At 30.4% G+C, this 21860-nt stretch overlaps 1 protein-coding gene across 3 annotated transcripts in view; it reads right to left on the bottom strand.

Moving 5' to 3' along the window:
• Positions 1-21860, bottom strand: part of LOC135139886 (proline dehydrogenase 1, mitochondrial-like) — a 62028-nt gene that overhangs the window by 26803 nt on the left and 13365 nt on the right. For all 3 annotated transcript variants that reach the window (XM_064070242.1, XM_064070241.1, XM_064070243.1), the window contains exon 2: positions 2665-2873. In XM_064070242.1, coding sequence (XP_063926312.1) covers positions 2665-2873 — 209 coding nt within the window. The remainder of the gene's footprint in view (positions 1-2664; positions 2874-21860) is intronic.

A 21860-nucleotide genomic window follows, 5' to 3' on the forward strand; every position in this document is an offset into this window, starting at 1 on the left:
AATGTTGCAGATGTTTTAAGGCTATAAAGAGCATAATAAATCTTTAGTCAAAAAATATTTGCTCATCCCCTCCAAAAACTTGATGACGTCAGCTCAAAAGTTTGTGGAATAAATCATATCTAAAATGTACAAAATATAATGAATCTGTACTTGTGATCTATCACTCCATTCATATTTTTTGGATTTGCATATACAGGGTGACTCAAAAAAATTAATGAATGCGTAAATATATTTTATTGATTTAATCAGGAACTACAAAACGGAATGCTCTGACATCTTGCACATGTTTTAAGGTTATAAAGAGCATAATAAATGTTTAGTCAAAATATATTTGCTTATCCCCTCCAAAAACTTGATGACGTCAGCTCGAAAATTTGCTGAATAAATCATATCTAAAATGTACAAAATATGATCAGTCTGTACTTGTGATCTATCACTCCATTCATATTTTTTGGATTTGCATATACAGGGTGATTCAAGAAAATAAATGAAAGCGTAAATTTATTTTACTGATTTACTCAGGAACTACAAAACCGAATGCTTCGAAATCTTGAAGATATTTTAAAATTATCATAAGCATGGTAAATTTTTGATCAAAACGTATTTGGTCGTCCCCCCTAAAAAATTTATGACGTCACCACAAAATTTTGCTGAATAAATCCTATCTCAAATGTACAAAATATGGTGAGTCTCTTCTTGTGATTTATCATTCCATTCAAATTTTTTCGATTTGCATATACAGGGTGACTCAAAAAAATTAATGAATGCGTAAATTTATTTTATTGATTTAATCAGGAACTACAAAACCGAATGCTTTGAAATCTTGCAGATGTTTTAAGGTTATAAAGAGCATAATAAATTTTTAGTCAAAATATATTTGGTTATCTTCTACAAAAAACTGATGACGTCAGCTCAAAAGTTTGCCGAATAAATCGCATCTAAAACGTACAAAATATGATGAGTCTGTACTTGTGATTTATCATTCCATTCATATTTTTGGATTTGCATATGCATAATGAAGGCGTGAATTTATTTTATCGATTTAATCAGGAATTACAAAACCGAATGCTTTGAAATCTTGGGAATATTTTAAAGTTATTATAAGCATGGTAAACTTTTGTTCAAAATGTATTTGTTCATCCCTCCTAAAAAAATTGATGACGTCACCCTTAAATTTTGCTGAATAAATCCTATCTAAAATGCAAAAAATATGATGAGTTTGTACTTGTGATTTATCATTCCATTCATATTTTTTAGATTTTCTTAAGAGGTGGTTCAAAAAAATTAATGAAATCAATTTATTTTATTGATTAAATTAAAGGCAACACTTATTATTAGTATTATACCCCAACCAACCCAATTTGGTAGACACAAAATTTGTTAAAGGAAAAACTCGGTTGAAACATAAGGGTAGCACGCTTATTTACATCGACTTTAACATTACAGACCTGCATTTGTTTTATGCGCTCACTTGGTTCCGCGAATGTGAAATAGACATGTTTTTAATCAACCAATTGTGAATTTCACCGTCAAGAATTAAAATAAAACCCAATGTTTTATATAATAAGCGGAAGTCGAAGCAATAAACCCGATGGTCGTTTTGTTTATAGTTTCTCTGTTTGACTCTCACGTATGCTGTTACGCCTGTCATCTTAAATTAAGAATGTTTATACATACACGATTTTCAGTTGCCTCTGATACGTATACGTGAGTAAATTGTTTCGTTATTTTATTGATTATTACAAATCAATATTCAAAACGACCCAATTCATTTTCCCGAAAATTTGAGAATATAATAATTTTATTCTTAGTATTACACTACATCTATCCCAACTGATATACGTGTCTTTGCAAAAATGTTGATGACGTCATCGCAATTTTTTTTTAAATTCCCACTACAAAAATGTAATGAGAAAAAAAACACAATAGGCATGCAGTCGTCAAGTTTCCGACAGCGAGGGAAGTACTGTCTAAACTCTTTAGACCAATTTTTTAATATGGTATGAAGCATTTAGGCACCAGTTATACAGATGCGTGTGATATTTGTCGTGAGTCCTTGAGCATTTAGTAAAGTCCAAAACTGAGAGGCGGCACGTTTCCATGACTTACTTCGACCCTAGTATCATTTACAGAAAACTTGTATATAAATGTGAATCTGAGAAAATCCTTTCATTTGAGCCCTACTTGCTTTTGCCTATTTGGTAAAATGTAGCAAACATCTGAAAATATTTTTCCCGACTTAATTCATGTAGCATGTTTGGTTCACGCCTTAAGTTTAGTAGCTGAAGTTATCCGGAATCAATATGAAGATGTCAATGGTTTAATTTCCAACGTAAAGCAACTATTTCTGAAAGCTCCTTCGAGGATCCAAGTCTTCCGGAAAGCTTTACCGGATTATCCGTTGCCTCCAGAACCTGTTCTGACAAGATGGGGTTCATGGATTGAAGCGACAATTTATTATTTTGGCTTTTATAATCACCGACATTCTAAATCTTTTCCAACGACGACTCAATCACAAATTATGTTGCCCGATCGTAAATGTCCGTCATACGCTTACAAGTACGCAGTTTCACATACCCAGTCCGAACCTCAACCACACTATAAACCTAGTGACATCGATCCTAGCCATCCTCGCCCTACCCCAACACCCCAAGCCCTACTCACTCGACTTCCCGCTTCTCTGCCTCCTCCTGTGAGAGGTCCTCTTCGACCGAGTAGTCGAGGATCGGTTTGACTCCGAACGACCTCAACCTCTCCAACGTGGGCCGTATTTTGTATTGATCCTCGCCGGCGACGAAGTGACCGTAGAACGTCGCCCTCATCGCCGCGATGAAGAGCTTTTCGCCGAGCACGTTCTTCGCCCATTTCATCAGCTGAAACAAGCGCGATCATTTTATTATAGAAAAATAGCGTTAGTCTTATTGTTAGAGAGCGAATTGACCCATTTAGCCCGTCGTTCGTGGGTGGATAGGAGATTAGGCCGTGTGATAGCGCTGGATGGGTATTTGCGGACGCGGTTCAGAATAGAATTATAGGACGATGAGGCGTAAATTTAGACCGTGTGTTTTGTAATGGGTTTAGGTGTTGTTTTGGGGAATTTACGCAACGGGGACGGGACGCACGAAATCGATGGAAAAGTAGAATTGCGAAAGGGATTATCGGAGGAGTGGGGGGAAAGGAGATTGGTATTTCGCCAATGGAGGAGGTCGTGGGGATGGAAAGAACGGTGGAACGAGACGGCGAATTTGGAGTAGTTGTTTGAGTTAGTAACTTTATTTTTCTTATTTTGGCATCAATGCAAAATTTTCGATTTGAGCATAAAAATTTGGACAGACGGCAGACAGACGGACAGACAGACAGACGATGGAATCTCAAACTACGTAAAATGAGTTGCATAACTTTACAAAATGTACCAGACGAATGATTCACTTTAGATGAATTCCATGTTGCTCAACACATGAGAATAAATTAACCACAAATCGACCTTAATTGTTAAACAATCACGAGACCGTCGGAGTCAGATTTCTTTCATCTAACATCATCAACAATTTCACAAAAATAATTCCAACAATACATCCAAAACCCGCCAATTACCTCCGATATTTTTGCAATCCGTGACGTAACCCCAATTTAACCAGCGGCGTACCGTCGTCAACTTGACCGACCTTGAACGCGCGCGCCATTTTTTCCTTTCGAAACAGCGAAGACGACCGACCTGTCATCAAACGCCATCGCGTCGCATGCATAAATCCTTTATTATGTATGTCGGACCGGTCCGCGCTCGACTTCGACCGGTCTGCGCCGTCACGTGACTCCGCTTCGCTTTCTAGAATCCAGAACGTACGACGACCGGCATTTTTTCGCGTGACGACACGGCCCGCCCGACGGTCACGTGACGCGATCTGGCGATCACATGACGCGACGCGCCCCCGGCGCCCCGGTGACGTCGACGCCGCTGATCGTTACGCGCGACGGCCGGCCTGCGTGGAAACGGGGAAGTCGGGGGCGGGCGAGGGCGGCGGGGTTGCCGCCTGGCACGGAAAATGCTATTTTCGGACGGGTTTTGTTGCGGGAAGTTCGCTGGAAGATGTGGCATTTTAGGGTTGAATTGAAGAGTAGTTGAAATTTTGTAACAATCTCAAATTTCACAAAAAATATTGATTTTAACAGGAACATTTGAAATTTTGATAGCACCAATTTTAAATAACATTTTTCGCAATGACGTTCCGATATTCAGGCAACCCAAAATACACCCTTCAATTCAAGTTATGCTGATAGTTTGAAAAATGAAATCTAAATATTTTTTTATATAATTTCGTCCAACTGGTTAGCGTTTTATTATCTATACGATATTCTTAAACGAGATACAAAATTCGGCAACAATCGGTTCAAGAGTTTCGGATATCTAATAAAAATCGAGACAGGCAGACAGATAAACGACAGACACACGGAAACGGGAAACCTATTTTTTCGTACTTAGGGGTTATGAAACGTCGATAAAAGATGAAAGTAGCCATTCGTCTGATTGACTCTACGATAGCTTACGTTCGGGAAGTAAAAATAAAACAATATCTCAATTTTCAAATAGTTTTCGGATGATATTTGAAGCAATCAAAAGGAAAAAACGCTTTTTGAAAAATCGAAAACGTAAACAAATTTTAACAATCGAAAAATTGAAAAATCGGTAAATCGAAATCCAACAAGTCGAAAAATCAAAGGATTGAGCAAAAAATCGAAAAATTAAAACATCCGAAAGAAGGTGAATACTCCAGAAATTGAAAAGTTCCCAAAATTGAAATGTTGAAAAATTGGGAGATCGAAAATTTAACACATCGAGAAATCCAAAAATCAAAAAGTAAAAAAAAATAAAATCGAATAACCGAGATGTCAATAATTCGAAACGTCAAGAATCGTAAAATCGAAAAATGTAAAATTTACAAAATCAAAAATCGAAAATCGAGAAATCCAAAAATCAAAAATTTTAAAATCAAAATATCGAAAAGTAAAAATTCAAAAAACTGAGAAAAGAGAAAATTCAAAATTTTAAAAATCGCAAAAATCGAAAAATCAGAAAATTGAAGCATCGAAAAACTAAAAAAATCAAGAAATCGAAAAATTCTAAAGCCAAAATGACGAAAGTTTGAAAATGGAAAAATTGTAAAGTCAAAACATCGAAAAATTGAAAAACCCAAAAACTGAGAAATCGTTATATCCAGAGACCGAATAACTCAAAAAATTTTAACAATCGAAAAGTTGAAAAACCGAAACATCGAAATCAAACAAGAAGAAAAATCGAAGGCTCCAGCAATCGAAATACCAAAAAATTTAAAACTTACGATATCCAAAAATTTAATAACACAGAAATCGAAAAATTCCCAAAATTAGAATGTTGAAAAATTAAGATACCGAAAACTACCAAATCGAGAAATCTAAAAATCGAAAAGTAAAAAAAATTAAAAATCGAATAACCGAGATGTCAAGAAATTGAGACGTCAACAAATGATAAAAGGGAAAAATGGAAAATTTAAAAATCGAAATATTGAAAAATAGGAATATCGAAGAACTGAAAAATCGAAAGAAATCCAAAACTCAAAAATTTAAAAATTAATATATCGAAAAATTGAAAAATCTAAAAATTAAAATATTGAAAAGTCAAAAATTCAATATTTAAAAAATCGCAAACATTGAAACTTCGGAAAATTGAAGAATAGAAAAACTATAAAATCGAGAAACTGAAAAATTCGAAAACTTAAATAACGGAAAATTGGGAAATTGAAAAATCCAAACATCGAAAAATTGGAAAACTGAAACATCCAGAAACCAAAACATCAAAAAGGTCGAACAATGAAAAAATTGAAAAATCGAACAATGAAAAACCGGAAAATCGAACGATCGAGCAATCGAAGCATCAAAAAATCTAAAAATTAAAATATCCAAAAATTTAATAACACAGAAATGGAAAAGTTCCCAAAATTGAAATGTTGAAAAATTGTGATACCGGAAACTCAACAAATCGAAAAGTAAAAGAATTTTAAAAATCGAATAACGGAGATGTCAAGTAATTTAAACGTCAAAAAATCATAAAAAAAATTCGAAAAATTGAAAAATAGAAATACCGAAGGACGGCAAAATCAAAACAATTCCAAAAATCAAATTTTAAAAATTAATATATCGAAAAATTGAAAAATTTTATATTCAAATATCGAAAAGTCAAAAATTCAAAAAACGGAGAACTCAAAAAATCCAAAATTTAAAAAATCGTAATTGAAAACTCGGAAAATTGGGAAATGGAAAAATTGAAAAAGCGAAAATCTGAACAGTCGAAAAATCAAAGAATCGAAGTATCGAAAAATCGAAAAGGTCGACAAATCGAAAAATTGAAAAATCGAAATATCCAGAGGCCGAAAAAAATCATAAAATCGAAAAAATGTAACATTTAAAAAATGCAAACATTCAAAAATCAAAAATTTAAAAATTCGAAAAATAAAAAATAGAAAAATCTACACATTTAAATATCGATAAGTCAAATATTCAAAAAACTGCGAAATCGAAATATTACAATTTTAAAAATCGCAAACACTGAAAAGTCAAGATTGAAGAATCGAAAAACTAAAAAATCGAGAAATTGAAAAATGGAAACATCGAGAAAACAAAACATCAAAAAGGTTGAAAAACTGAAAAATCGAACAATGAAAAAATTTTAACAATCGAAAAACGACGATCGAGCAATCGAAACAACCAACAAAAAATCTAAAAATCGAAAAGTAAAAAAAATTGAAAACCGAATAACGGAGATATTAAGACATTGAAACGTCAAAAAATCATAAAATCGAAAAATGTAAAATCTAAAAAATCCAAAAATTGAAAAAATCAAAAACTAAAAAACCAAAAATTCAACAATTTGAAAAATTGAAAAGTAAAAATACAGAAGAACTTAAAAATTGAAATATGGATCAAGAAATCCAAAAATCAAAAATTTAAAAATTGAAATATCAAAAAGTCAAAAATTCAAAAAACTGACAAATTGAAAAATCAAAATTTAAATAATCGCAAAAATTGAAAAATCTGAAAATTGAAGAATCGAAATACTAAAAAATCGAGAAATTGAAAAAATCCAAAACTGAAATGACGGAAAATTGGTAAGTGAGTAAATTGAAAAATCGAAACATCGAAAAATTGGAAAATCGAAAAGTCGAAAAACCGAAAAATTCAAAAACTGTAACATCCTAGAAATCGAAACGCCAAATGTAGAAAAAAAATTAAAAATTGAGAAACAGAAATCCGAATACTAAAAAAAAATTTAATGCGAAAAAACTGGAAAAATAAAAAATCGGAAGATCAAAAAATTGAGAAATTAAAAAACCGAAAAATAGGCAGATCGAAAAGAAAATCAAAGACGAACAATCGAAAAAGAGAAAAATCAAAAACTGGAAATGTCGAATAATTAAAGAATTGAAAAACTGAAAAATCGAAAAGTCGAAAAATGAAAATGAAGAACTGGAGAAGTAACAATTTGAAGAATAAAAAAAATTGAAAAATCGGGAAATTGAAAAATTGAAGAATAAAAAAAGCTAAAAAATTTCAAAACTGAAATATTTGAAATACTGAAAAATCGAAAGTCCAAAAACTGAGAAATCGAAAAACCGGAACGGAAAATTCGAAAAATTGACAAATCAAAAAATTGTGATATCTACAATTTTGATTTTTTTTTCAAAAATCTCGATGTTTAGGATAAAAATTCAACATAGATTCATAAACTAGAAGTTCAAGACTATGTTACTCTTTAAAACATTTAAATATGCAATATTTATTCGACAAAATTGTACGATGCCACCAATTCATAAAACTGAAACAGCGGAAAATTGAGAAATCGAAAAATGAAGAAATCGGGAAATGGAAAATTAAAAAAATCGAAAAACTGAAATATCCCAACACTAAAATATAGAAAATTTTGAAAACACATCGAAAAGTCGAAAAACCAAAATAGGCCAAAACAGAAAAATCGAGAAGCTAAAATAAAAAACACTCGAAAAATTGAAAAATCAAAAATTTTTAAAATGGAAAAATTGAAAAACCGAAAAATCTAAAACCGAGAAGCCAAAAAATCGAAAAAGCGAAAAATCGGAAAACCAAGAAATCCCAACATCGAAAAATGAAAAATCTGACACATCGAGAAGTCGAAAAATCGAAATAGACGAAAATAGAAAAATCCAGAAGCAAAAATTAAAGAAAAAAAAAACGATAAATCGAAAAATTGAAAAATAAAAAAATCGAGAAATTGAACAATCAAAAAATCGAAAAATTGAAAAATCAAACATTTTTAAAATCAAAAAATATCAAAAAACAGAAAAATCCAAAATTTAACAATTCTAAAAATTTAAATATAGAAGAACGGAAAAATCGAAATTTGAAGAATTAAAAAATTGAAAAAACCCAACACTGAAATATCGAAAAATAAAAAATCTAACACTTGGGAGAGATCGAAAAATTTTTAAAAATCGATAAATCGAAAAACTGAAAAATCTAAAAATTGAACAATCAAAAAATCTAAACCTCAATATTTCGAAAAATCGAAAAATTGAAAAATCAAAAATTGTTTAAATCGCAAGATTGAAAAACTGAAAAATCCAAAGCCGAGAAGTCAAAAAATCCAAAGAACGAGAAATCGACAGATCAAAAATTGAAATTTCGAAAAATCGACAAATTGAAAAATCAAACATTTTTAAAATCGAAAAATTGAAAAACTGAAAAATCTAAAACCGAAAAGTCAAAAAACCTAAAGAGCGAGACATCGAAACATCAAAAAACAGAAAAATCCAAAATTTAACACTTCGAAAAATTGAAATATCGAAGAACGGAAAAATCGAAAAATTGAAGAATCAAAAATTTTTAAAATCGAAAGACTAAAAAACTGAAAAATCCAAAATTGAACTATTCGAAAAATTGAAATATCGAAGAACTGAAAAATCGAAAAATTGAAAAATAAACTGAAAAATCCAAAAACAGAAATCTTTAATCTTTATTGATCATTCTACAGGTAAAAGCCCAGTTACAGAGATCAATGTATACAATATAAAATACAATAATATATATATATACCGAAAAATCCAGAAATCGAAAAACGGAAAATGGAAAATTCGAAAAATTAAGGAATCAAAAAACTGTTTCATCTACAATTTTGATTTTCTTCTCAAAAATCTGCATGTATAGGATAAAAATTCAACATAGATTCATAAACTACAAGTTCAGGACTGTTACTTTTTTCGACAAAATTGTAAGATGACATCAATTCATAAAACTGAAATCGGAAAATTGAGAAAATGAAAAATCAAGAAATCGTGGAATCAAAAATTTGAAAAATCGAAAAACTGATAAATCCCAACAGTGAAATATCGAAAAATTCAAAAACTGACACATCAAGAAGTTGAAAAATCGAAATAGGCCAAAATCGACAAGTCAGAACTAAAAAAATCGATAACTCGAAAAATCAAAAATTTTAAAAATTTAACAAATTTAAATATCAAAAATCGAAAAATCAAGAAATCAAAACATTTAAAAATTGAAAAATTGAAATTTGCAATACTTGAAAAATGGAAGAAAAATTGAAGAAGCGAAAAATAAAAAAAAATCCAAAAATGAAACAGAGAAACATTGAAAGATCGAGAAAACGCAAAATTTAAAAATCGAAAAATTGGAAAATCGTAAAACTGAAACATCGAAAAATTGAGAAATCAAAAAATCGCAGAATAAAAAAGTTGAAAAATCCCAAAACTGAAAAATCGAAAATTCGAAAAATAAAGAAATCGAAAAATTGATGTAGGTACCTAAAATTTTGATTTTTTTTCCAAAAATCTCGATGTCTAGGATACAAATTCAACACCGATTCATAAACCACAAGTGGAGGAGTACGTACGTTATTTTGTAGAACTTTAGAGAGACGACAGACAGACCGACCGACAGGAAACGGCAGCTCTATATTTTCGCATTCTTGGGGTCATGAAACGTCAAAAAATATGAAAGTAGCCACTTCACCCATGGACTCGATTACAATAATTCAAAAATCCCACTCCACTTCACGTATTTTTACGAAATCCCCACGACAAACAAAAACTCCAACACGCTTTAGTTTCTCTCTCAAAATCACAAGCGTGGTATTTAATTTTAACTCCACGTGTACCCAAAACTCTGGCGACGGTTGTGATTTACAATAAAGTTTATTTTGAAGGATTTCCGCAAAATGTAACGCGCTTTTTAATCTGGTAGGCGTCCAAGTCTCGAGATAAATCGACCAATGAACTCCCAAAGTGAATTCTGTGTTAATAATTATCTAGAACAAACCCAATAATTACGGCCGCATTATATCAGCAGGAGGACGAAAACTAAAAAAACTTTGATGTTTTATTAGTTCTGAAAACACTTCCAGCGAAAATAAATCGGGACAAAGAAACCGCACGCCCATTAAAATATAGCAAACCGATACAAGATCGCAAAAAACTTGAATCATATCCAAGGATTTAGAGATATATTCGAGGAACAACAGATCGCTTACAAAGCTCTCTGTAATCCCATTATGGAAATAGTTTCATTGTGCCGAGTATTGATCGAACGGTAGCTTTCAGACGTTTAAATCACAGTTACAGGATTAAAAAGGATTGTACATTGTCGTCAAACAATTATAACGAATTTCATTTCCCACCAGTTGCCGCGGCAACCCGTGCGAAATCGGCCGCCTTTCCGAACTGACCCAACCACGTCTGTGGAATGTCGTCTCAAAATATTTTCAAACTACGTGCCCATAAAGCGGCTTTACGGCCGAACGCAAATTATAAAATGATAATAAAGCGGTAAAGCGATAATGCGTCGTTTACAGTAGCAATTATAGTAAACATACGTCAGTCGGGTTTGTTAACCTGTCGATTCCGTCCTTTCGCGAAGCAACCGGTGGACTGACGTCACGTAAATATTTATAAAAACGTTAATTTTTCTTCAAGGTGTTATTGTTTACTGGCGTCAATTTCCACGTAAATGAGCAACCGTTCAAACATAACATTAAACGTTTCCATTGTGTTTTCGTCGTTTCGTAACCATAAAAAATGCCAACTAAATTCGCACTATCCCTGCGACCATTAGCGGAACGGGGGGGGGGGGGGGAGGGGGGCTAGTATCAATATTCGTTATCATTATCGTTATCAGCACCTGAACGTAGTTTTAAGCACACAATTCAAACTATAAACTTTATGGAAAAAATTAAAACTATCTTAAACGAGTTTGAAATTTTAGCGGCGTTATTTGATTTTTTTCTACTTTAATGCATCTATTTTTACTTTATGAGAGATTAAACAAAACCGCTGTTTGTTTTTGTTTATTTTTAAGGGGTTCAATTGTTGAGTTTTATTAGAGCTATTCTCATTGTTATTATTATTATTACTCAGATCCAGGCATTCAAGGTATTTTAATGGGTCACCATATTCGCTAATGAGTTTTTTATGGCTACTTCAATGATTTTAGAAAAAAAACTGTGTGTAACGCGCATAAAAAGTGTGGTTTATTTTTAGAATAGCATCTACACAAACCACAAAATAACACAATAAGCTTTCAATAAATTAATTCAGTAAAATAGAATATTTCTAGCAAAATAAAATGCTAATTTTCTTTTGATTGTTTACTTCTGGAGAGTAATTTTTTTTTCTGGACGTTTCATGACTCCCAGAATATGAGAGAATAGGTCTCCCGTTTCCGTCCGTCTGTCTGTTAATTTTTATTATTTTTATTAGACGGATAATCTTCGAAATTATTGGACTGATTGCTATCAAGTTTTGTTTGTATTTTAAGAATAAACTAAACTTGTAATTTATGAATCTGCTTAGATTTTCTTAACTAGCGGTTATCATAAAAAAAAGTATGTTTTTTGAAGAATTGATTTTTGATTTTTTTTTGTGATCTTTGTTCAAACCTACTCTAAAAATGTTCCCGTTTCTTTGAAAAAATTTTGACTTTTTTTATTTTTGTTTTCCGATAATTTCTTTAAAATAGAAGCCACTGGCGTAAATAACACTCTCAGTTAGGTGCGGACAATATGAAATATATTTAAAGCAGACAACAGGAAAAAATGCTTTTCGAAAAATCGAAATATGTATCGCGAAATCAAAAAATTTTAAAAATCGAAAAACCAAATAACTTAAATTTAAAAAATTAAAATTGAGAAACTGAAAAATTTAAGAAATCGAAAATTTGGACAATCGAAAAACTGAAAAATTAAAAAAAAAATCGACAAATCGGAAAATCTAAAATAGAAAAATTGAAATTGAAAAATCGAAAAATGTACAATTTAAAAAATCGAAAAATCAAAAAATTCAACAATTCAAAAGAAAACGGGAAATTCAAAAGTGTGAAATTTTAAAAAAACGAAATCGAAAAATCGATAAATTGAAAAATCTCAAGACAAACTTTGAAAAATCGTAACATCGAAAAATTGTAAAATCTAAAAATCTAAGAATCGAAAGCCGAAAAATCGAAAAACCGCGAAATCGAATTGAAAAATCAAGAAACCAAAACACGAAAAGATCGAAAAATCCAAATATTCCAAAGGGAAAATTAAAATTTCAAAAATTTAAAATCTAAAAAAACAATAAATCGAAAAACTGAAAAAAACGAAAAATTAAACAACTGAAAAATCTAAACATCGAAATCTCGTGCAATCAAGAAATTGAAAAATGGAGAAATCGAAACATCAAAAAATGGACAAATTGAAAAATACAAAAATATATAATTTAAGAAATCGAAAAAATGTAAAAGCGAAAAACTGAAAAACTAAAAAAAACATGAAATCGAGAAATCGAAAAATCTAAAATTAGAAAAATCGGAATTGAAAAGTCGAAAAATTTTAAAAACAGATATGTCCAGAAATCGAACACTGGAAAAATAGAAAATTTTAAAAATCGTAAAACCGAGAAATTGAAAAACCGAAAAATGTAACATTTAACAAATCGAAAAATCAAAAAATTGAAAAATCCAAAAAAACTAGAAATCGAAAAATGGGGAATTTTAAAAAACTGAAATCGAAAAAACGATAAATTGAAAAATCTCAAAACTGAGATTTCGAAAAATCGAAACATTGAAAAATTGGAAAATCTAAAAATCGAATGCCGAAAAATCGAAAAACCGCGAAATCCAATTGAAAAACTGAAAAATCAAAACATGAAATCGAAAATTAGAAAAATCGGAATTGAAAAGTCAACAAAATTTTTAAATGGAAAAACATGTCGAGAAATCGAAAATTGGAAAAATTCAAAAATTAAAAAAATCGAAAAATGTAAAATTTAACATATCAAAAAATCAAAAAAACTGACAAATCAAAAAAAAACAAGAAATCCATGAATTGAAAAATGTAAAATTTTAAAAATCGAAATCGAACAATCGATAAATTGAAAAATCCCAAAATGAAATATCGAAAAATCAAAACGTCGAAAAATTGGAAAATCCAAAAACCTAAAAATTGAAAGACAAACAATCGAAAAACCGAGAAAACGATTTGAAAATGGAGAAATCGAGCAACCGAAGCATGAAAAGATCGAGAAGTGGAAATAGCCCAAACGAAAATTTAAAATTTTAAAAATTTAAAATCTAAAAAAATTAATAAATCGAAAAACTGAACAATCGAAATCTCAATAAATTAAAATCGAGAAATCGAAAAATTCAACAACCCAAAACAAAACGGGAAGTCGAAAAATGTAAAATTTTAAAAAACCGAACTCGAAAAATCGATAAATTGAAAAATCTCAAGACTGACATTTTGAAAAATCGGACATCGAAAAACCACGAAATCGAATTGAAAAATCAAGAAACCAAAACAAGAAAAGATTGAAAAATCTAAATATTCCAAAGGAAAAATTAAAATTTCAAAAATTTAAAATCTAAAAATACAATGAATCGAAAAACTAAAAAATCGAAAAATGAAACAATTGAAAAATCGAAACATCGAAATCTCGTGCAATCAAGAACTCGAAAAATTGAAAAATCGAGAAAGCGAAACATTAAGAAATCGTTAAAGGGATAAATTGAAAAATGCAAAAATATATAATTTAAGAAATCGAAAAGTTGTAAAAGTGAAAAATGAAAAAAAAAACATGAAATCGAGAAATCGAAAAATCTAAAATTAGAAAAATCGAAATTGAAAAGTCGAAAAATTTTAAAAATGGAAAAACAGATATGTCCAGAAATTGAACAGTGAAAAAACTGAAAATTTTAAAAATCGTAAAACCCAGAAATTGAAAAACCGAAAAGTGTAAAATTTAAGAAATCGAAAAATCAAAAAATCGATATATTGAAAAATCTCAAAACTGGGATTTCGAAAAATCGGAACATTAAAAAATTGGAAAATTTAAAAATCGAATACTGAAAAATCGATAACCGCGAAATCGAATTGAAAAACTGAAAAATCGAGAAACCAAAACATGAAAAGATCGAGAAATTGAAACATCAAAAAATCGTTAAATGGAAAAATTGAAAAATGCAAAAATAATGTACGAAATCGAAAAATTGTAAAAGCGAAAAACTGAAAAATTACAAAAAAACATGAAATCGAGAAATCGAAAAATCTAAAATTAGAAAAATCGAAATTGAAAAGTCGAAAAATTTTAAAATTAGAAAAACAGATATGTCCAGAAATTGAACTGTGCAAAAATTGAAAATTTAAAAAAGCGTAAAACCGAGAAATTGAAAAACCGAAAAATGTAACATTTAAGAAATCGAAAAATCAAAAAATTGAAAAATCCAAAAAAAAAAAACGAGAAATCTAAAAATGGGAGTTTTAAAAAACTGAAATCGAAAAATCGATAAATTGAAAAATCTCAAAACTGGGATTTCGAAAAATCGGAACATTAAAAAATTGGAAAATTTAAAAATCGAATACTGAAAAATCGATAACCGCGAAATCTAAATGAAAAACTGAAAAATCGAGAAACCAAAACATGAAAAGATCGAGAAATTGAAACATCAAAAAATCGTTAAACGGAAAAATTGAAAAATGCAAAAATAATTTACGAAATCGAAAAATTGTAAAAGTGAAAAACTGAAAAAAAACATGAAATCGGGAAATCGAAAAATGTAAAATTAGAAAAATCGGAATTGAAAGTCGAAAAATTAAAAAAAAAAATAAAAAATCAAAAAATGTAAAATTTAAGAAATCGAAAAACCAAAAAACTGACAAATCAAAAAATATCGAGAAATCCATAAATTGAAAAATGTAAAATTTAAAACATCGAAATCGAAAAATCGATAAATTGAAAAATCCCAAAATGAAAAGTCGAAAAATCAAAACATCGAAAAATTGGAAAATCCAAAAATCTAAAAATTGAAAGCCGAACAATCGAAAAACCGAGAAATCGATTTGAAAAATGGAAAAATCGAGCAACCGAAACATGAAAAAATCGAGAAATCGAAACAGCCCAAACGAAAAATTAAAATTTGAAAAATTTTAAATCTAAAAAAAAAATCAATAAATCGAAAAACTGAACAATCGAAAAATCAAAAAATCCAAAAATCCCAAAATTGAGATATTCAATAAATGAAAAATCGAGAAATGCAAAAGTCGAAAATCGAGAACTTAAAAATAAACAAACTGAAAAATGAAAATTCTAAAAAATGGAAAAATTTTAGAATTGAAGTATTGAAAAACTGAAAAATCGAAAGTGGAGAGAAGGGAAAATCAAAAAATCGAAAAGTCTAAAAATCGATTAATCGAGAATTCGAATCATCGACAAATCAAAAACTCAGAAATGCCAAAAATTGAAAAAACAGGAAAATTTTAAAATCGAAATATTGAAGAATCGAACAATTAAAGCATCAAAAAAATAAAAAATCATAATCCTGAAATGTGGGAAAATCGAGAAATCCAAAATTCGAAAAATGTAAAATTTTAAAAATCGAAATCGAAAAATAAATAGATAAACTGAAAAATCTCAGAACTGGAATGTCGAAAAAAAAAACGGAAAACTGAAAAATCCAAAAATTTAAAAATCGAAACATGAAGAGATTGACAGATTGAAATAGCCCAAACGAAAAATTAAAATTTGATAAGTTAAAAAAAATCAATGAATCGAAAAACTGAACAATCCAAACATGTAAATCTCGAAACATCAAAAAATTGAAAAATTTAAAATAAAGAAATTCCAAAAGTGGAAGATAGGAGAACTGAAAAATCAGGAAATCGAAAAATCGAAATCTCGATAAAACGAGAAATCGGAAAAAAGAAAAATTGAGAAATCGGAATATCAAAAAATCGAAAAATTAAAAAATCGGAATATCAAGAATTCTAAAAATCGAAAAATTGAAAAACTGAAAAATCTAAAACCAAAAAGTCGAAAGATCGAGACACTTAAAGGCATTGAAAAATTCGAAAAATAGAAGAATAGAACTGAAGAATCGGAAAATCGAAAAATCTAAAATTTAAAATGTCGCAAACCTGAAGAACCGAGAAATCCAAAATTTATACATTCGAAAAATTGAAAAACAGAAAAATCGAAGAAGTGAAATATAGAAAAACAGAATAATCTAAAATGTAAAAAAAAATTGAAATTTAAGAAAATTGAAATATCGAGAAACTGAAGAAATAAAAATTGAAAAACTGAAAAATCGATTAATCGAAAACTTAAAAACGCCAAAAATTGAAGATTTGAAAAATGGAAAAATTTAAAAATCGTAAGATTAAAATATCGGAAAATTAAAAAAAATGAAAAACCGAAAATTTGAAAAAAAGAGAAAATGAAAAATTCAAAAACTGAAACATCGAATAATTAAGAAATTGAAAGGCCGAAAAATCGAATATTAAAAAAATTGTTAAACAATTTTGATTTTGTTCCAAGAATCTAGATGCGTGTAGGAGTCATAAAACATCGAGAAAACAAATTGACTGAAATGAGACAGTGTTTCAATTAAAAATCTTGAGAACGTGTAGAGGTATCCAAATTCTGTAAACGCCATTGCTTTTAGCTTGAACTTTCCGTCAGTCGGTCTCTGTGTCGATATCATAGATAATATCCAAAACTACTGAACCGATTGTTTTCAAATTTTTTATGTATATTACGTATATCGTGTAGATGGTAATACACTAACCGAAATTTGTCTAATCACCCTCACAAGCAAATTGATGACGTCATCTCAAAACTTTGCTCGGTAAATACTACTGAAATTTTATAAAATATCATAGTCCTGTACTTGTGACTTATGAATCCGCCTTGGGTTTTTACTTTAGGGTTCGATCTCCTCGTGAGCCATTTTTTTCCTTAACGTAAAATAAATAAAAATTTCGCAAAAACAAATTTGAAAAATTTTCGAGGAAGCTTTTTAAACATTTTTTAATAAGTAAATAAATCAATAAATACACAAAAAAAGAATTAAAGTTCTACCTACACATCAATTTTTCACTCGATTACTGAATAATAGTACAAATTTCGAATCGACAATGTTAATTTAACGGTAGAGTGGAAATACATTGAGAAGAACACATCAATAAAACGTCGCATCGGCGTTCGTCATTCTGTTCCGTGATGCACCTGGCATGGTCTTCTCATTGTATTTCCACTCTAACTGAATGATTTTATTAATAATAATAAAGATATGGTAAAATGTGCATTCGCGAATCTTGGATTCGCCTTGAACCTGAATCCTCCAGACTGTTGTTGAATTAAAACGTCACGCTTCGACGCCCGCTTCACTAATCCAAACACAGAAAAATGGTTTTTGGCAAAATCGTGAATCTTGGATTCGTCGTGAGAAATTAATCACGCCAAAATTTAATTTCAAACCCCATTTTCCCGCCAATTTCGCCCAGCAACAGTCTAAACAATACCACACAATACAATCTCCCCGATCCAATTTCCCCCCGTTTCCAATTACGCCATTGTCCGCAAATACCCCTCGTTACCCCGTCGACACTTATCACCTTATCATCGCACCTATAGCGGCGTCGCAGCGCTCCCATTGGCCAACAACCCCGTTCCCCAATCAATCGGCCCCGATAATCCCGATCCGACCAATCCCGGCCCGCCGAATCCGACTCGCCAGGTGCGAATCGCCGACGCCTGAATCAGAGACGAACGGTCTCGGCCGCCTTGATAACGCCGCGCCGGATCGCGTTACGTCACAGCAGCCGCGGCCTACTAGGATTTCGCCGCGATAAGGTCGCCGCGCGACCTTGAACTCGCGAAAATGGCGGATTTTCGCCTTGCTTCCTCCTGTAATTTGGCGAATTATGGTGATTTGACGTAAGTGAGGCACAATGGCGGAGTTAATTGGAAGATTGCTCGACTTTGGCCGGTTTATTTTCGTCCGTACAGATACGTGTTGTTTTTTTTCAAATGGGCGTCTTTGTGACGTCGGGACGCGCCCCCAAGCCGGTGTTTAAATAGTTTTTGCGCAGTTTTTTTGTCTGCAAATATTTGCTGAGGTTTTTCGCGTTTGGACTTTGACTCGTCGGCGTTCGTAGGTTTCCGTTTGGCAGTGGTTTTTGGCGTGAATCACCGCCGCGAGGATCAAGGGCCGGGTTGAGGTTAAAAATAGGAGTGTCGGGGAAAATTTTCGGTGCACGAGTGCACTTTTGAGGCGGATGCGTGGCGGAGAGTCGTGGGGACGTAATGAGGCTTCGCGTGACGTGAGGTCGTTAAAGTGGGCTTTTTTGTAATTTTAAATTGATAAAACGAAATGATGGTTTGATGGTTTTCGGTAAATTATGGTATGGAGTATGACGTAATTAATGCGGGGAGAATCGCATGTTTGCAGGATAGACACGAAGGCTTCGGTTTATTATGAGAGAAGAATTATTTCTTGAGGAAAGTTAATTAAAACGCGCATCAAACTTAACTTGGGTGACCCTTTGTAACAAAAAAGCGACATAGGTGTTTGTGCATACTATTTTTGTATAGTAGGCGCAATGCTGGAACAACCTCCGTGGTAAGGTCCTCATCAATCCAAGTTGGTTGACGCGTGTCGCTTGAATATTTACGTGAGCGATGGTCGAATCTATGTTTTTATAAAAGTGAAACTTTCTTTTTTGGGTCCAATCAGTACTGAATTTGAAAAATCTGTTCGACTCTACTTCTTTTTAATTATTAGTATTGCACGTACCGGAATTGGCATACGTGTCCTTGCTGAAATATTGATCGGAACATTTTCCAATGGGAAAACTTACGCCGGAGCAATTGTTTCACCGTTCGCCTGATTCTCCACATTCCGCGCCAAAGCAAATACAAAAAAGTTTACAGAGTTTACATAATGCATACGAATCAAAGGCAGTGGCGGACTATAGGTAACTAACGTTATGATATGATACATTAATGAATTCAGACAAAAGCTCAACAAGAATCTGTAACAAAGATAGAATTATAGTTTTATTTCCTAAGCGTAAGTTAGTTTTTTTAATATACAGAGGTTGTCAGAAACTAAATTTCCCAAATCAAGTTTTATCATTTTTCAAAGAAGCGGAATTTGTTGGACTGTATTTCACCATCGAAGAAAGTGCTGCGGAAATAACCTTCATCCAAACTTTACTTCCCGCGGGAAATCTGAGGAAGAATAGTAATCGAGTCCACGAGTTCTTTTTTTGATTTTTCAGTTCTTCGATTTTTCAATATTTCTGTACTTCAGTTTTCGGAATTTGTCAGTTTCTGGATTTTTCAATTCCTCGATATTTCAGTTTTTTCACTTTTTAAATTATATATTTTTCTTTTTTGTTAATGTTTCGATTTTTCGGTTTTTCAATTCTCAGATTTTTCAATTTTTTGAATTTTTTCGTTTTAAATTTTTCAATTTTTAATTTTTCGTTTGGGTTATTTCGACTTCTGGATTTCGCGATCTTTACATATTCCAATTTCTATGTTTCAGAATTTCAATTTTTCGATTTCTCTGTTTTGGGATTTTTTAATTTTTCGATTCTTTAGTTTTTCGATTTTTGAAGTCCATTTGATGAATTTTAGATTTTTTGATTTCTCGATTTCTCGTTTTTTTTATTCTTCAATTTTTCGATTTCTTAAATTTTACATTGCTGGATTTTCCAATTTTTCGATTTTTTGATTTTCCGATTTTTAAATTTTTTAATTATTCAATTTTTCTATTTTTGGAATTTCGATGTTTTAAATCTTAAAATTGTCGATATCTCCATTTCCCGTTTACATTGATTTTTCAGTTTTTCGATTCTTTAAATTTAAGATCTTTAGATTATTAAATTTTACAATTTCTCTATGTTTCTGTATTTCAGTTTTTGAAATTTTTTCAATTCTTCGATACGTTAATTTTGTCACTTTTTAAATTCTGTTTTTCTTTTTTTGTTAAGACTTCGATTGCTCGATCTTTCGATTTTTCAAATTTCAAATTTTCAATTCTTAGATTTTTAAATCTTTTGAATTTTGCCATTTTAAATTTTTCGTTTGGATTATTTAGATATCTCGATCTTTTCGTGCTCCGATTTCTAAATGTTTCAATTTTTCAATTATTCGATTTTTCATTTTTTCGATTCTTTAATTTCTTGATTTTTCTATTCGATTTCTGAATTTTAGAATTTTGATTTTTCAATTTCTCGTTTTTTTCTCATTTGTCAATTTTCCGATTTTTCAATTTTTTGATATTGCAATTCCCCGATTTTTAAACTTTTTAATAATACGATTTTTCGATTTTTGGAATTTTCGATTTCTCTACATTCCCGTTTTCCATTTTTCAAATTCTTCAACTTTTTGATTTCGATCTTTTAATTTAAAACTTTCCATATAACCATTTCTCGTTAATTTTGATTTTTCAGTTTTTCGATTCTTTAATAAATTTTATATTTTTCGATTTTACGATTTTTTGATGTTTCGATTTCCCAATTTTTCAAGTTTTCGATCTCTCGGTATTTCAATTTTTCACTTTTTAAATTTTACATCTTTTTTTTATTAATGTTTCGACTGCTCCAACTTTCGATTTTTCGATTTTCTGATTTTTAAAATGTTTCATTTTTCGATTTTTCAATTTTTAGAATTTTCTAATATTAAATTTTTCATTTTTTTGACGTTTCAATTCCTCGGTTTATCGAAATTTCGATTCTTCGATTTTAGATTGGTCAATTTCCCAATTTTTTATTTTTCAATTATTCGATTTTGCAAATTTAAAATTATTCAAGTCTTAATTTTTCATGTTCCGATTTCTAGATGTTTCAATTTTTCGAGTTCTCAATTTTGGCATTTTTTTGACATTTCAGTTTTCGAATTTTTCAATTCGATTTTATGAATTTTAGATTTTTTGATTTCTCGATTTCTAGTTTTTCTGATTTGTCAGTTTTTCGATTTCTTAAATTTTACATTGTTCGATTTTTCAATTTTTCCATTTTTTGATGTTCCATTTCCCGATTTTTCAATTTATTAATATTTCAATTTTTTGATTTTTGGAATTTTCGATTTTTCCACAACCCGGTTCTCCATTTTTAAAATTCTTCGACTTTTCAATTTTGATCTTTTAAATCTTAGGATTTTCGATATCTCATTTTTTTTTTCAGTTTATCGATTATTTAAATTTTACATTTTTCGATTTTGTGATTTTTCGGCATCTCGGTTTTTCCATTTTTAAAATTTTTCGACTTTTCACTTTAGATTTTTTAAACTCTGGATCTTTCATTTTCTCGCTTTCTCGTGTTTTTTTTAGTTTGCCAGTCCGATTTTTTATTTTACAATTTTTCAATTTTTAAAATTGAAAATTATTCAAATTTTAAGTTTTTGTTTGGGTTATTTCGATTTCTCGATCTATTCGTGTTCCGATTTCTATCTAGATGTTTCAATTTTTCAACTCTTCGATTTTTCAATTTTTTGATTTCCTAATTTTTCACTTTTTCAACATTT

This window comes from Zophobas morio, unplaced genomic scaffold (genome assembly GCF_036711695.1).
Source record: "Zophobas morio isolate AGI-343-1 ecotype UQ-CSIRO unplaced genomic scaffold, CSIRO_AGI_Zmor_V1 ptg000038l, whole genome shotgun sequence".
In the NCBI taxonomy this organism is placed as follows: Eukaryota; Metazoa; Arthropoda; class Insecta; order Coleoptera; family Tenebrionidae; genus Zophobas; species Zophobas morio.